General features: G+C 38.9%; 1 protein-coding gene across 1 annotated transcript in view; it reads right to left on the bottom strand.

Annotated features, from left to right (window-relative positions):
- Positions 1-482: 482 nt before the first annotated feature.
- The window catches only part of CYP39A1 (cytochrome P450 family 39 subfamily A member 1), a 97,392-nt gene continuing 83,876 nt past the window's right edge, over positions 483-13,998 (bottom strand). The window contains exons 11-12 of the mRNA XM_002714462.5: positions 5,087-5,174; positions 483-1,385 (exon numbers count right to left, since the gene is read on the bottom strand). Coding sequence (XP_002714508.3) covers positions 1,314-1,385; positions 5,087-5,174 — 160 coding nt within the window. The 3' untranslated portion in view covers positions 483-1,313. The remainder of the gene's footprint in view (positions 1,386-5,086; positions 5,175-13,998) is intronic.

Below are 13,998 nucleotides of genomic sequence, written 5' to 3'. Positions count from 1 at the left end.
TAACTGCTAGCTATGCTTGTCTGCAAATTCATTGTCAGTGCATATGCAAATACCATGCTTTCTGGTGGGTCTCAGCTGTTGGGGAGGACGTGAGTTCCCACAGAATGTACCTGCCATATTTTCTAGAATCTGCCTGACTGTGGTCTGCAACTCTCACAGTTTTTGGGAGTCCAAACTGCTTTCTACAGCCCCTTCAAACTCCAGATCCCTGAGCCTGCTAAGCTAAGCTACAAGCTGCCAATTAAGCTTCAAAGTCACTACATTAGTCTGGAAAGACTTAATGTACCCCAATGTACTTTATTTTCTCCTAGGGAGTCATGTGCTTGTTGGTAGGAAATAGATGACTAAGCAATCATTATCAACCCCAGGGGATAATTCTAGCAGGGAAGCAAATAAGCCCCAGAAGACAGCATGCACTATCAAACTTACTAACTGTGAAATACAAGAGGCAGGCAGCATTTTATTGACTACTGAGAGATAAATCACGACATCACTGTTTAATGTTCATCACTGTGAACAGTGTCATATGTTTCTCCTGAGCATGATAGGATTTCTTTTCAGGATTTTATGGTAAATATTTCACAGTTACAAGGAAGAACAGATTCAAATGCGGTTGTTTGCTTTGGCACAACATCATATTTGTGTTTCTACATCCAGCAAGCCTAGTATTTATGTCAAAGTATAATTGTAAGCATCTTGAGTCAAACAGTGCTTCCACCTTAATTAAAATATAAATCAATACACCAATCAACACCCATTTACTGAATATTCCTTACAGAGAAGTGCTGTCCTAGGCATAGTACAGTGTAGAAATCAGGGTAAGAATCCCTGTCCTCACATGTCTTAGAAAACTAACATTTTATTCACACTTTCAGCATTAGATATGTTTATAATACAGAATTATATGAATAGAGCTTAAGAATTCCAATTGTTACTTAGCAATCACATTTAAGAAAATAGAAAACTCCTTTAATTATTACCTAATATTCTCTAAGTATGTTGCTCTCTCATTGAGTTTAATGTACTAAGATTTCTATTCAAATGACAATATTTCTATTTAAAGTTTTAATACAGTTATGCATGAAACCAAATTCCAATTTTTTATCATTTCAACACTTTTGATAAATCACACAGTCGCGAGTGATGTCAGATTCCTGGTCTTGAAGATACCAAAAGCATACACCATTGCATATTTCTTGAATAAAGCAAAGCAGTGTATTGTAAGAGATCTTAGGTCCAGGCGCTGCCAGGGAAGGGGACAGGGTGGCGTCACTTCTCCAGAAGGCTCTGGCCCTTTGGTGGCCCAGCAGGTGTCATATTCTTTGTTTATATTCAATGCGGCATTGCCCATCTGGCTGAGGGACCCCCACCAAATGCAGAAAACTCTGAAAATAGAAAAGCAGAAGAAATGCATAAGCCAATGGTTTTAAAATTAAGATTTATTCTATTATAATTTTCTCAAAAAGATATAAAGTGTTCATCTTAAGATTAGGCACGATTTACATTGATAAATTTCACAACATCAAGCACCAACTAGCATCAACTGCTTCATTCAAGGCACAGAAAAGGAGGAAAATCTTTTATGCTAGTAACAGTCTCTCCAGTTTCACATACCAAAAGCTATGGAACTGCAACCTACTCTTTGCTTTATCTGGCTAAAGAAGATACCAGAAATAAGGCTCCTCCTACATTTTTGGCTTATAATCTGTAATGCAACATTTATAACAATTGGGTGATACTTCTTTTTAAAATTATACTTATTTCATTTTATTTGAAAAGCAGAGAGTCAGAGACAGATAGACAGTTAGCTCGTATCCATTGGTTTATTCTCCAAATACCCACAACATCTGGGTCTGGGCCTGGAACTCAATCCAGGCCTCCAATGAGGACGCAGCTATTCAACAACTTGAGCCGTCATCTGCTGCTTCCCAGGGTATGCACTAGCAGGAAGCTGGAATTGGAAATGGAGCTGGGACTTGAATCCAGGCACTGTGATAAAGGATGTGGCCATCCCAAGTGGCATCTTAACTGCTGGGCCAAATGCCAGCTCCACTGGGTAAGGTTTCCATGCTACATGCAATAGGTATTTAAAAAACTACATGTAGTTGATTATGTGAACAATTGTTAAAGTGCACTTGTGATCATGCTTTCTAAAGGATATTTTATGGGTTCTAATTTCTTTCTCCTACCAAGGTATGAGTCTGTGTGGAGGTGAGGGGAGGTCCTTATGTTCCAAATAATACAAAGATGTTTTTGAAACTACGGGGCTTGAAAAGGAAAAGTAACCTGTTCTGTCCACCCTCAGAGTTGAGAGCAGATGGTGAAGTGAGGAAAGAGAAGGTGATCCAATGTAGATAATCACTCATTGTCAAGTTTGAATGCAGCACAGCCCCAAAAGGGCTCCCTAGCAAAGAGATTTATAAGGCTGTTGGTAGACTGAGTCGTGGAGTTCCCATGAACTCATTCACCCACAATTTTGCATGTGTGAATATGTTTTCTCCTAGAAGAAGGACTCACAAGTTTTGTGAGATTTTCTAAGGATACGTGACCTCAAAAAGGTAAAATGCAGCAAAACCAACAAAACAAATAAAACCCCACTACGCTACCAACATTGTGCTTGCCTGTGCAAGAGCAATTAAGTTGTCTTCTCACAGGCACTCAAAATGGAACGGCTTCCATTGTCAGCATCAGGACTCTGCTGCCCAATCGCATGACCTGAAAAGCTCTGTAGTGTTTCCTTATTGGTTCAGAGGGAGTCCAAACTAAATTAAAGTTGTAATTAAAGTCAGTAAAATAAAACACTAGCCCACGGCAAATTTAAAACTGGGAGTTCTGGGGTTTGATTTGTGTTACTATGGCACATAAGTTCCTTTGGAGGAGCCGGTTTCCAAGGCCACTGCTTTGCCTACTCTCAGCAGTGTTCAGAACACCCTCTGAAAATGCACTCCCTCCATCTCCTAAAACAGTGTGGTACCTTGAAGGCCATATTCTATATTTCGATCTCCTCATTGTATAATTTATTCAAACACTTCTAATAATTAAATAATTTCAGTTTATCTTGCTCTTTCAAGTCTAATTGTGAAATGCAATGCACTTTGTGATCATGGGAATTCACTTATACTTTTATTTTTTAAAAAGATTTATTTATTTGAAAGGCAGAGTCATGAAGAAAGAGGGATAGACAGAGAGAAGAGGGAGAAAGATAGATAGATAGATAGATAGATAGCTTCCATTAGCTGGTTCACTCCCCAAATTTGGCCTGCAGGTCAAAGCCAGGAGCCTGGAACTCCATCCAGGTCTCCCACACAGATGGCAGGGACAAAAGTACTTGGGCCATCATCTGCTGCCTTCCCAGGTGCGACACAGGAAGCTTGATCAGAACTGGAGTTGCTGGGAGTTGAACTGGCATTCCAATATGGCGTGTGTGCATCCCAAGTAGAAGCTTAACCCAGTGCACAATGCCTGCCCTAGACACACTTTTTATAAACTGAGATAACATTTCTTTTTTTTTAAATGCTCTTAGTAGTGTCAAAACATAAATAAGATGTATGTAAAATAATATAATATATTCAATATAGCTAGTGGAATTTTTTGCTAGGAAGAAAGTACTACAGAATTATTGCTTAAATATCTGGTCAAAATTGGAGCTAGTGTTATGGTGTAGCAGGCAAAGCCACCGCCTATGATGCTGGCCTGGCTGTTCCACTTCTGATCCAGTTCCCTGCTAACTGTCTGGGAAAAGCAGCGGAAGATGGCCCAAGTGTTTGGGCCCCTATCACTCATGTGGGAGACCTGGATGAAGTTCCTGGCTCCTGGCTTTGGCTTGGCATAGTCCCAGCCATTGCAGCCATCTGGGAATGAGCCAGCAGATAGAAAACCTCTCTCTCTCTCTCTCTGTGTGTGTGTGTCTTACTCTTCCTCTCTGTAGTTCTGACTTTAAAATAAAAAAATCTTTTTCTTTAAATATACAATCAAAATTGCATCTAATATCTATGATTTTGACAAATGTCCTCCTTTATAATCTGCAAAGGCATTCCTATGCTCTCTGGCTAGTGGGAAAAATAAATTAGCTGAATGCTGAGTCAGTCCTTAGTAAAATTATGACATCTAATGGGGTTGACCAAGAACTAGCATTGAGTGTCTATAAAACTGGGCCCTGGTCTTTATTTTGCCAACAACACAGAAAGCAGCTAAGAACTTCTGAGCAGGATGTTTTGAGTTCCTTTTCACTGTAGGATTTGAGAGCTGCACATCACCGATAGTTGTACTCAAAATAGAAGAACAAAAGAAAGCAACGGAGTGTTGAAATGTGTATATTTGTGAGTAATGTAATATTTTCTGTATCACTTATGCACTTACATAAGTTCTACTGAAATGTCACCCAAGAGTTTTATTTATCTCTCATACATTATCCTTATTATATCAAGAGGGAATCAAAGCACAGGATGCTATGTGAGTAGCCTCAGAGCTTCAGCCTCAGTTTAAATACCACCTTTTATCCAGGGTTTTCAAAATGCCTTCCATACATTTAGAATTAAATTGAAGTTACTCTTATTGTCCATGATACTGCTCCTCAAAGTGTGATATGCAGGCCAGCAGCAGCAGCAGCTGGAACTTTGGAGAATGCCAATTCTGAAGGCCTTCCCAGAACAACTGGATCAGGAAGTCTAGGTTTAGGGCCCAGCAGCCTGTGTTCATAAGCAGACCATGTGATCTTGCTCCTTTAGCTATTTGAAAGCCACTGATCTAGAACAGATCCACAGGGAGTCATGACTGGAATACCCGATGTGTGGGTCAGAGAGAGGCATGATGTCATGGCCTTGTCATTTCTGTTCACTGACTTCACTGTTGGGTTAGTTCTCTCCGTGCCATTGTTTTCCAAATGGAAATGACTTGTTTCCAAAACTGAAGGTTTACTTTGGGACCTATAGACATTCCTTTCTCATGGACAAAGCCAAATTCAAGGTTATGTTTATTTAACCCAGGGAAAAGTGTCAAAATTGGTAAATTCATTGAGACCAAGAGGTTAGGGTTTATGTCAAATTTGAAAGTCATTAATGATATTCAAAATTCTGAAAATACTTACTGGCTTTGGTAATGGGTCCAGAAGGTTGCAGTCATATTTATAAAATATTAAAATAATAAATATCTGAATCTCTAACAGAGCAAACCACCTGAAAGAAAATACAAAATTGATACTGGTTGTGAAAAACCTATTACAAGGATAGAGTGAGAACTTAACTCTTAAAACCACTTACTCTATAAGTTAGCTGGCATGACTAAATCGCTTCAAAATGTATGTAAAATGTTTATCTAGTGGCAGCACTCAACAAGCAAAAGGCCCAGATTTCTCAAAGATTTAGATCTGAGCTTTCCAATACCACAGCTATTAGATACATGTGGCTATTTAAATTTAAATAAACTAAAATGAAACAAAATGACAAATTTCAGTTGCTCAGTTGTACTGGCAGTATTTCAAGTGTTTAGTAGCCATATGTAGCTACTGGCTATCATATTGGATGGTGCATATTTAAAACATTTCCCTGACCATGGAAAGCTCTATTTGATAGCCCCACTTGTGTCTACACTCCATTACCCACTAAAAATTACTATCATATTCTACAGGCACTTCAAATTCCCCAGAACCTCCAGTTCTATTCTTCCTTCTCTCAAAGTCCCCACATTTGTTTTTTTTTTTTTTCATGCAACCTGATAATAATATATTTGGCCATGCCCTACAGGAGGAGGGTATTTCAAAAAGTTCATGGAAAAGTGAAATTAAAAGATGACTTTTTTCTGATCTAGATTATATTGATTTAAAATAGCTTAGAGTTGACTGCAGAATTAGGTACAAAGCAATCTCCTGACTTTTTTGTTTCTACCTAGAAACCTTTTTTAAGGCATACAAACTTCATATATTTCATATATACAAATTCAGGAACATAGTGATTCAACCCACCCTACCTTCCCTCCCACCCACACTCCCATCCTTCTTCCTTCTCCCTCTCCTTTAAGATCTATTTTCATTTAACTTTATACACATAAGATTAACCCTACACTAAGACTTCAACAAATAGTATTAAAAAAGAAACTATTCCTCAATGGTCAAGATAAGGGTTGAATATAACTTTATTTCGATACAAAAAAAATCTTGAAATCCATATGCATAATTTTTTTCATACTATGCAGTTTCCATGAACTTGTTGAAGATCCCTCAAGACTGATATTCACTTGTTTTAAATTATGTGTGCATAAGATGTCCTAAATAGCACTCTGGCCTCAGAATCAGCCCTAAAGGCATTCGGATCTGGCTGAAAAGCCCGTGAGAGTATTTCAGGCATGGAAAGCCAAGACACTCTGGCAAAAGATCTCTGCGAGTGAGATCCCAGTGGAAAGAACAGGTCTTCAAAGAAGGAGGTACCTTTCTCTGAAGGGAGGAGAGAACCTCCACTTTGACTATGACCTTGTCTAAACAAGATAAGAATCGGAGAACTCAGAGGGCTTCCATAGCCTTGGAAACTCATGGCCGGAGCATAGGGAGACTACTGATGCCATAGACAGGAGTGTCAATTGGTAAAGTCAACAACAGGAGTCACTGTGCACTCACTCCTCAGGTAGGATCTCTGTCCTTAATGTGCTGTGTATTGAGATTTAATGCTATAACGAGTACTCAAACAATATATTTCACTTTGTGTTTCTATGGGGGTGCAAACTGTTGAAATCTTTACTTAATGTATACTAAACTGATCCTCTGTAAAAAAAAAAAAAAAAAAAAAGAAATTATCAACTCCCAACTTGACTCTCACTGGGATTAAACATGACAATAGGTCTGATCTGATTTCATCATCATTTAAAAAAATCATCTATTATTTTTCACTTTATGTTTCTGTGTGGGAGCAAACTGTTGAAATCCTTACTTAATGTATACTAAGCTGATCTTCTGTATATTAAGATAATCGAAAATGAATCTTGATGTGAATGGAAGGGGAGAGGGAGTGGGAAAGGGGAGGGTAGTGGGTGGGAGGGACGGTATGTGGGGGAAGCCATTGTAATCCATAAATCGTACTTTGGAAATTTATATTCATTAAATAAAAGTTAAAAAAAAATTATGTGTGCATATAGCTTTGTCAGTTTATTGTTTACTATATAGGACAAATATAAACAGAAAAATACTGAGAAAAGTGTAAATGAAACTCTGCTATTCTTTGTTGCAGCCCAGTGGGTTGCTCTGAGCTCTCTGTAGGGCAGTCAGACCCTTGGCTCCTCCAATGAGGATAATGAACACAGTCAGTCCAGTGGGCTAGAAAACTGAAAGCTGGCATAGACTCAATTCTCAGTATGCCCACTCCACATCCAGGCAGGCACAAAGTCCTTCTGTTGTCTAAATAATTTCCAGTTCTTTCAATTATGTCCTCAGTGTAGTTCTTCACCATTTACTTCCTGGATTACTGAATTAGTTTAGCACCATACTGATTTCTTTGCTCCCAGGTTCACTTCCCTCTACTCCATTCTATCACTGGAGTGAACGTTCTAAAATGTTAAGTCTTCAGTATCGCCTTCTTTCTCTATTACAATCACAAAGAGAGAGAAAGAGAGAGAGAGAGAGAGAGAGAGAGACATACTCTTTCCATTTCTTTCTAGTGGCTGTAACAGAATACTGCCAGCCCTCAAAGATCCACCGGCTACTATCGCTGCAGCTTCCTGTCTCCCAGAACCCGCACTTGACATTAAAGTCCTTGCTACACTGTATTACCTGATAGTCCCTGAAGACACTCTACTGCAAGCCCTTTCCTGCCTGAGGTTCAACCTCTTCTGAAAGCATTTCCACATCAGTCGCCTCTGGGCTGAAGTTCCCTTCTTCTCCATTTCTATAACTCTCTGTTCACATCTCTGCTGCAGTTTCTACTACATTGACATGTGATGACTTATTAGCCATGTCTCCTAGAGGAGGAATTGCGTTGGTGGCCTTAGCATCGTACATAGCACACTACTGGTGCTTAATAATGTTAACTGAATAAATAAATGGTTTATGGACAGTGAGATTGCCCATAAAGCAGATTCAACTTCCTTGGGCCCGCAATGGCACAGCAGGTTGAGTCTACAATGCCAGCATCCCATATTAGAATGGTGCTGGTTTAAGTCCTGGCTACTCTGATTCCCATCCAGCTCCAAACTAACATGTGTGGGAGGCAGAAGAGGATACTCCAAGGACCTGGGCCTTTGCCACTTATGTAGAAGACCTTAATAAAATTCCAGACTGGTGAATTAGGCATAGCACAGCCCTGGCCATTGTATCCATTTGGGGAGTGAACCTGCTGATGGAAGATTTCTCTGTCTCTCCATCTCTCTGATTATCTCTCTCCGGCACTCTGCCTTTCAAATAAATAAGTAAATATATATAAAAAATTCCAGCCTTTTCCACCCTTCTCTTTGTTTCTGTGATAATTTCCACATCCCTCAACTAATGTCCTTATCTGTGGTGCTGCTATATTCCACTACATTACTCACTTGCTAGTCTGTCTTTGCTTACAATCTTCATGAAGAGCTGGTAACCATGTCTTAGTCGTCTCTCAATATTTTCTGTCTGAATGAGTGAATTAATGAATATTAATGATATGATACTAATATCAGATACCTAGAGTTTTCCTCTACAGGTGTTACTGAAATACCTTGGCTATATCTTATTTTATAAATGAAATCTGAAGCCTTCCAGGTGTTGTTAATACCATATCATTTCTTCAGGAATATTTATGATACAAATTTAACCCTACTTATTTGTAAATGCTAAGACAATCTATTTGCAAAAAGTACCAATATCTGTGAAATAGGACACACCCTTATTTAGTGATCCAGATATAATTAAGCAGAGATTCTAAGAAAAATTAAATTTGCTAAATTGTGTGAGGTTCAGAATTTCTCAGAACTAAGTATTTGCGAAAATTGTAACAAATTGGAACTTCTACTCCTGGCCATGATGAAAGTAATTAAAGTCAGTAATACCCTCCTGCCTTAACTATTATAAAACTGGCAAAATTCCCAGGGTAGGACAAAAATACTGAAGAAAAAGGAAAGAAATGAGGGGAGCACTATGATTGCCCTGTGGCAATCTGCAAGCCACAATGCAGGGAGAGGAAGACCCCACCACCACCACAGTCTTGATACTATGACCAAATTAAGGATACAGAGGTCAAAGTGCAGGCAAGCTAAGGAGACTAGAGTTTCCAGGGAAGCTCATTAGACAGAGACAGAGATCCTCACAGAAGAGTAACAACATTCCAGAGAGCTCGATGGGGATCTCCCTGAGCATCTGGCAGAGCTCTATGGAGAAGGCAGAAGGAGATCAAGAAAAGAAAGCCAACGAGCAACAATTTAACAGGGACCAGAGTCCAGACAGACATGCAAGCTGAACTTCTGCTGGGGAAAGCCTACCGATCCTGTAGCATACAGCCCCTGGGGAGACTACTGCTGCTGCAGCAGTAGGCTTACATTATCTTCCATCAAGAGCCACCCTGGACTTAACAAAGTTTACTTGCTTTTCTAAGCAGCTAACTGCATGTCATCATAAAGTTTAAAACTAAAAGAATACAATGAAACCCAGCATCTAAGACACTTAAAATCCACATCCTGCAACTAATAAAAGGCCTAGAAGAAGCAAGAAGATAGGGCTCATATGCAAGATGAAAATTATTCAAAAAGAACAGTAATGAAAACAGTTAATTAAACAGTTATCAAATACATTGTACATAGAAAACAGCATGAGAAGGACACAAAAGGAAGACTTAAAAATTACCAAAATTCAACTTCAAGCAACTAAAAATATATCTTCCCCCCAAAGCAAGCTTTTATTTAAGGAATACAAACTTAATGCATTTTATAAGTACAACTTTAGGAATATGGTGATTCTTCCCACCATGCCCACCCTCCCACCCACTCTCCCACCCCTCCGTTTCCTCCTTCTCCCATCCTCAGTCCCATCTCCACTAAGATCAATTTTTTATTAACTTTATACATAGAAGACCAACTCTATACTAAGTAAAGAATTCAACAATTCACACACACACACAAAAAAACAAAAACAACAACAAAAACTGTTCCTCAACATTCAAGACAAGGGCTGTTCAAAGTCATTGCATCTTGAAGTTTCATTTTGTTTTAGAAACTTAACTAACTTTAAAGAAGCACCCAAGAATTATACATCTTTTGCAAGCACTTAGACATAACTTTAATACAATTCTTTGAGGACAGAGTCTTAAATGGAAAATATGCTGAATGAGATGAACAGAAAATAAGATAATATGAAAGAAAAAATCATGGAAACATAGCAATGGAATATATACAAGATGAAGTACATAGAATAAAAGGACCATAAAAAGAAATGAACTGAGTATCAGTGATCTTTAAAATAATATAAAGTCTAACATATATGTAAATTAGGGATACAAATTGGCAGAAAGAAAAAACATTTTAAAGAATTATAGCTGAAACATTTCCAAATGTTTGAAAACTCCATTTTACAGATCCAAGAAGCTCAGTGAATTCCAAGTAGAAGGAACACATAGAAAACCATGCCAAGACAAATCATGATTAAATTGCTAAAAACTACTGATAAAGTAAGAAATTTGAAAGCCACAGGGAAAAAAGACACAATAGAAAACAAGGGCAGGGATTGGCACAGTGGCTAACACACTACTTAGGACGCCTGAATGCCATGATGGAATGCTTGGGTTGAAATCCACACTTCCATTCTGATCCCAACTTCCTGCTAATGTGCAGCAGGTAGTAACTCAAGCATGTGGGTCTCTGCCACCCAAGTGGGAGACCCAGATTGAGTTCCGGAGTCCTGGCTTTGACCTGGCCCAGTCCTGGCTATTGTGGGTACTTGGGGTGTGGGCCAGCAGATGCAGGATTTCTTTCTTTCTTTTTTTTTTTTTTGTCTATGTATGTCTTTCAAATAAATACAAATAAAGAAAATTTTTAAAAAATTAAAAATTAACAGACTTTTTATCAGAAACTATGCAAGCCAAAAGACAATGAACCACATGTTTAAAGTGTTATGGGAAAAAAAGTGTTTAAGGTACAAAGAAAAGGAGAAAATAGTGTATTGTTGTTTATAATAATGCATTAATTAATTTTGTGAGAGAGAACCAGCAGCCTTGATAATTTGGGGGTCAATACAGAATTTTCTTTTTAAGGATTTAGATTATACCATTTACTAGGGAGAAAAGATAATTATCTTTTGGAGTTGTGTGAAAGAGAGAGGGATAGAGAAAGAGAGAGAAAAGTGGCAGTCAGTCATTCAGTTAGAATTGGAAGAATTAATCACTGGACGGAACAAGGACATCGTGTGTCTGTACCCACCATGGGCCACTTTGAGAAACTTAGTTCACAAGGACAACGAAGGACAGTCCTGCTGAAAATTTCATTTTTATTCTCAGACCTTGAGGAATGTACCAATGGAGGAGGAGGATGGATGCTGAAGAAAAATCAACTTCTCATGACAGAGATGAGGCTAAAAGGAAAGCTGATGCTCTGAGACTGTTATGTAAAACTAGACAATCATAGAGCCATATAAAGGAACATAAAGTTAGTAAAAGGGGACTTTCTGTAAAGTGCTCAACTTAAATGGCTTTTCTCCTGGCCTATGGGAAAAGAAGCACCTCATTACAATTTTAATATTTTCCTACCTATACTGTAAATTTTTTTGCCTCCAAAATGCAGTCGAATCTGATGTCTTTATATTTCCTTGCATAACAGTGCAGTGGAGAATAACGAGATGAACACCCGAGTTGAAGCACAAATAGCCTGACTTTCACTCTGCTGTGGAAGATGGTGTGAAAGCAGTGGCATCCATCGTGAGTAAACTGGCAGCAATGCATGGAGGAGCAGCAACAATGTCAGAACACCAAGGGTCAACTTCCGAGTGGATGATGATTCATATGAGCATGACAATTCATTTTTCTTCTCCTCGCCTTCTGGAAGGCAGTGACTTTTATGGGAATAGTGAACTGATACATGGGTTACGTGGCTAAGAGTTCTTATAATAAGATATTTTTTCATCATTTTTTACTTTATATAAAAGGAACAAATTTCATGTATTTTATATATACATATTTAGTAGCGTGGTTTCTTTATGTGTCTTAGACTCTTCAAAGCACAAAAACAAAAACAACATCCAAGCTCTTATGAAGTTAAATTTGAATAGAATATATACTGTAATAAAAAGACAAGACAAAAGGAAACAGAGTGATGAAGGTAAGGGCTAACATACTTTAGCTAACGACCTCTCTGATGAGGTGATATCTCAACAGACGCTGGATAAGGGGACAGTGAGCCCAGTGAATATCTGTGGTAGAGCATCCCATGCAGAGGATGAGACGGGCAAAACCCAGAAGTAGGACCGTGAAAAGCAAACAGGAAGCTAGAATTTCTGGAGAAGATCAAGAAAGGAGAGTGTCAGAGACTTATTCCGGTTATGTGAAGTGCTCTGTGGGGCATGCTAAATATTTCATTTTATTCTTTGAGATGGCAAATCACGGGATAGTTCAGTACAAATTTGACAGGATCTGAAAGGATCATTCTGGATGGTACTTGAAAATAAAGAGTGGGGTCAAGGGGATGGAACCTAGATTGATTAGGACGCCATTTCAAATTTCCAGAAAGTAGAACGTGGTGATTTGGACAATGAGGGTAGACACAGTTGTGAGCTATAGTTGATAGAGTCTGGATATGCTCTCTAGGTTGGACTGATGTTTTGCATTATAGACGTGAATGACTTAAAGAAGTCAAAGATGACTCCCACATTTCTGACTCAAAGAAATGCAAGGACACAGCTGTTATGTAGCTCAACACTGGGGAAAAATGATGGTAGAAGAGTGCAGTTTATTATAGATCAGCATGGTTTAGACCTCCAGTGGAGAAGCTGCATGGGAGCTGAGTACACGAGCCTGGAGTTTATTTACAAGGGGTCTACTCAGGGCCAAGGATAGAAGATATAGAGCTACAAGAGTCACCATTATTCAGAAAATTGTGATATAGGCTGCCATAAGTGAGTTAAATAGAGAATATGACATTTAAGGAGACAGCTAGCACTGGGACTCCCCAGAATTTGGATGGCAGGAAAATGAACAAAGGAGCCTGAGAAGAAATAAGGAACCAGAAGGGCAGAATAACAAAAAGTGACATCTCCAGCCCCAAGAAATAAGTGTTTCACGGATGGCAGGAGCCACCCCTATTGAAAGGAAAAGGTGGCAAAGAGTACTCACACGTGAAATTAAACACTAGAGTTCCCACTGACATACAATGACCGCTTCTCAGTATTTAACTCCCTATCCACAATAAATCAGATGAGATCAGTCTTTAGGATAACTAAGCTAACACTTTGTGTTCAGTCGAGTAAGCTGTGACTTCCTAATATTCAATGTTTACTTCCTGATAGTCAACATTTGCTTGGCAGTGCTCAAAAACTGTTGGTTAATTTTGGATTTGTGAATTACAGAGTGGTTTGGGGTTCGGTGCTTTATCCAAATTCTATTTTCTTAATTGTTCTAAGTCCTTCTCCAATATTAGCTTGCTGTAGGCCAGCACAATTGATGCCCAATTTCCCTGAGTTTGGCATCCTGGATAAAAGATGCCTGGCACACCCTTTGTCTTGAGTCCCTAGAGGCAGTGCAGTGAACAAGAGACAAGAAACAGAGTGGGAGCTCTTCTAATGGAGAAGCCATGCTAAGTGGAGGGGTAACCTATTCCAAGGTACAGAATTAGAAGGGGCCTTGGAATATCTGGAGATTTCAAGTTGCTTACTCCATGTAGAGGGTGAGCTGAGGAGAGATGGAGCTGAACAGTGTGAGAGGAGCTGGCTTGTGGAGGGCTTTGAATGTGCTATGTGACATTAGAAGCCCTCAAGAAACATTATTTCCACTACTGAAAGGGTTTGCTTAACAAATGAGGAATGAAAAGATACCAACGTTCATAAGCTATTTAAGGGCACAATTTTAAGCA

The sequence above is a fragment of the Oryctolagus cuniculus genome, chromosome 5 (genome assembly GCF_964237555.1).
Source record: "Oryctolagus cuniculus chromosome 5, mOryCun1.1, whole genome shotgun sequence".
Taxonomy (NCBI): domain Eukaryota; kingdom Metazoa; phylum Chordata; class Mammalia; order Lagomorpha; family Leporidae; genus Oryctolagus; species Oryctolagus cuniculus.
Note: the sequence above shows the minus strand (reverse complement) of the source record. Positions and strands in the feature narration are given on the sequence as shown.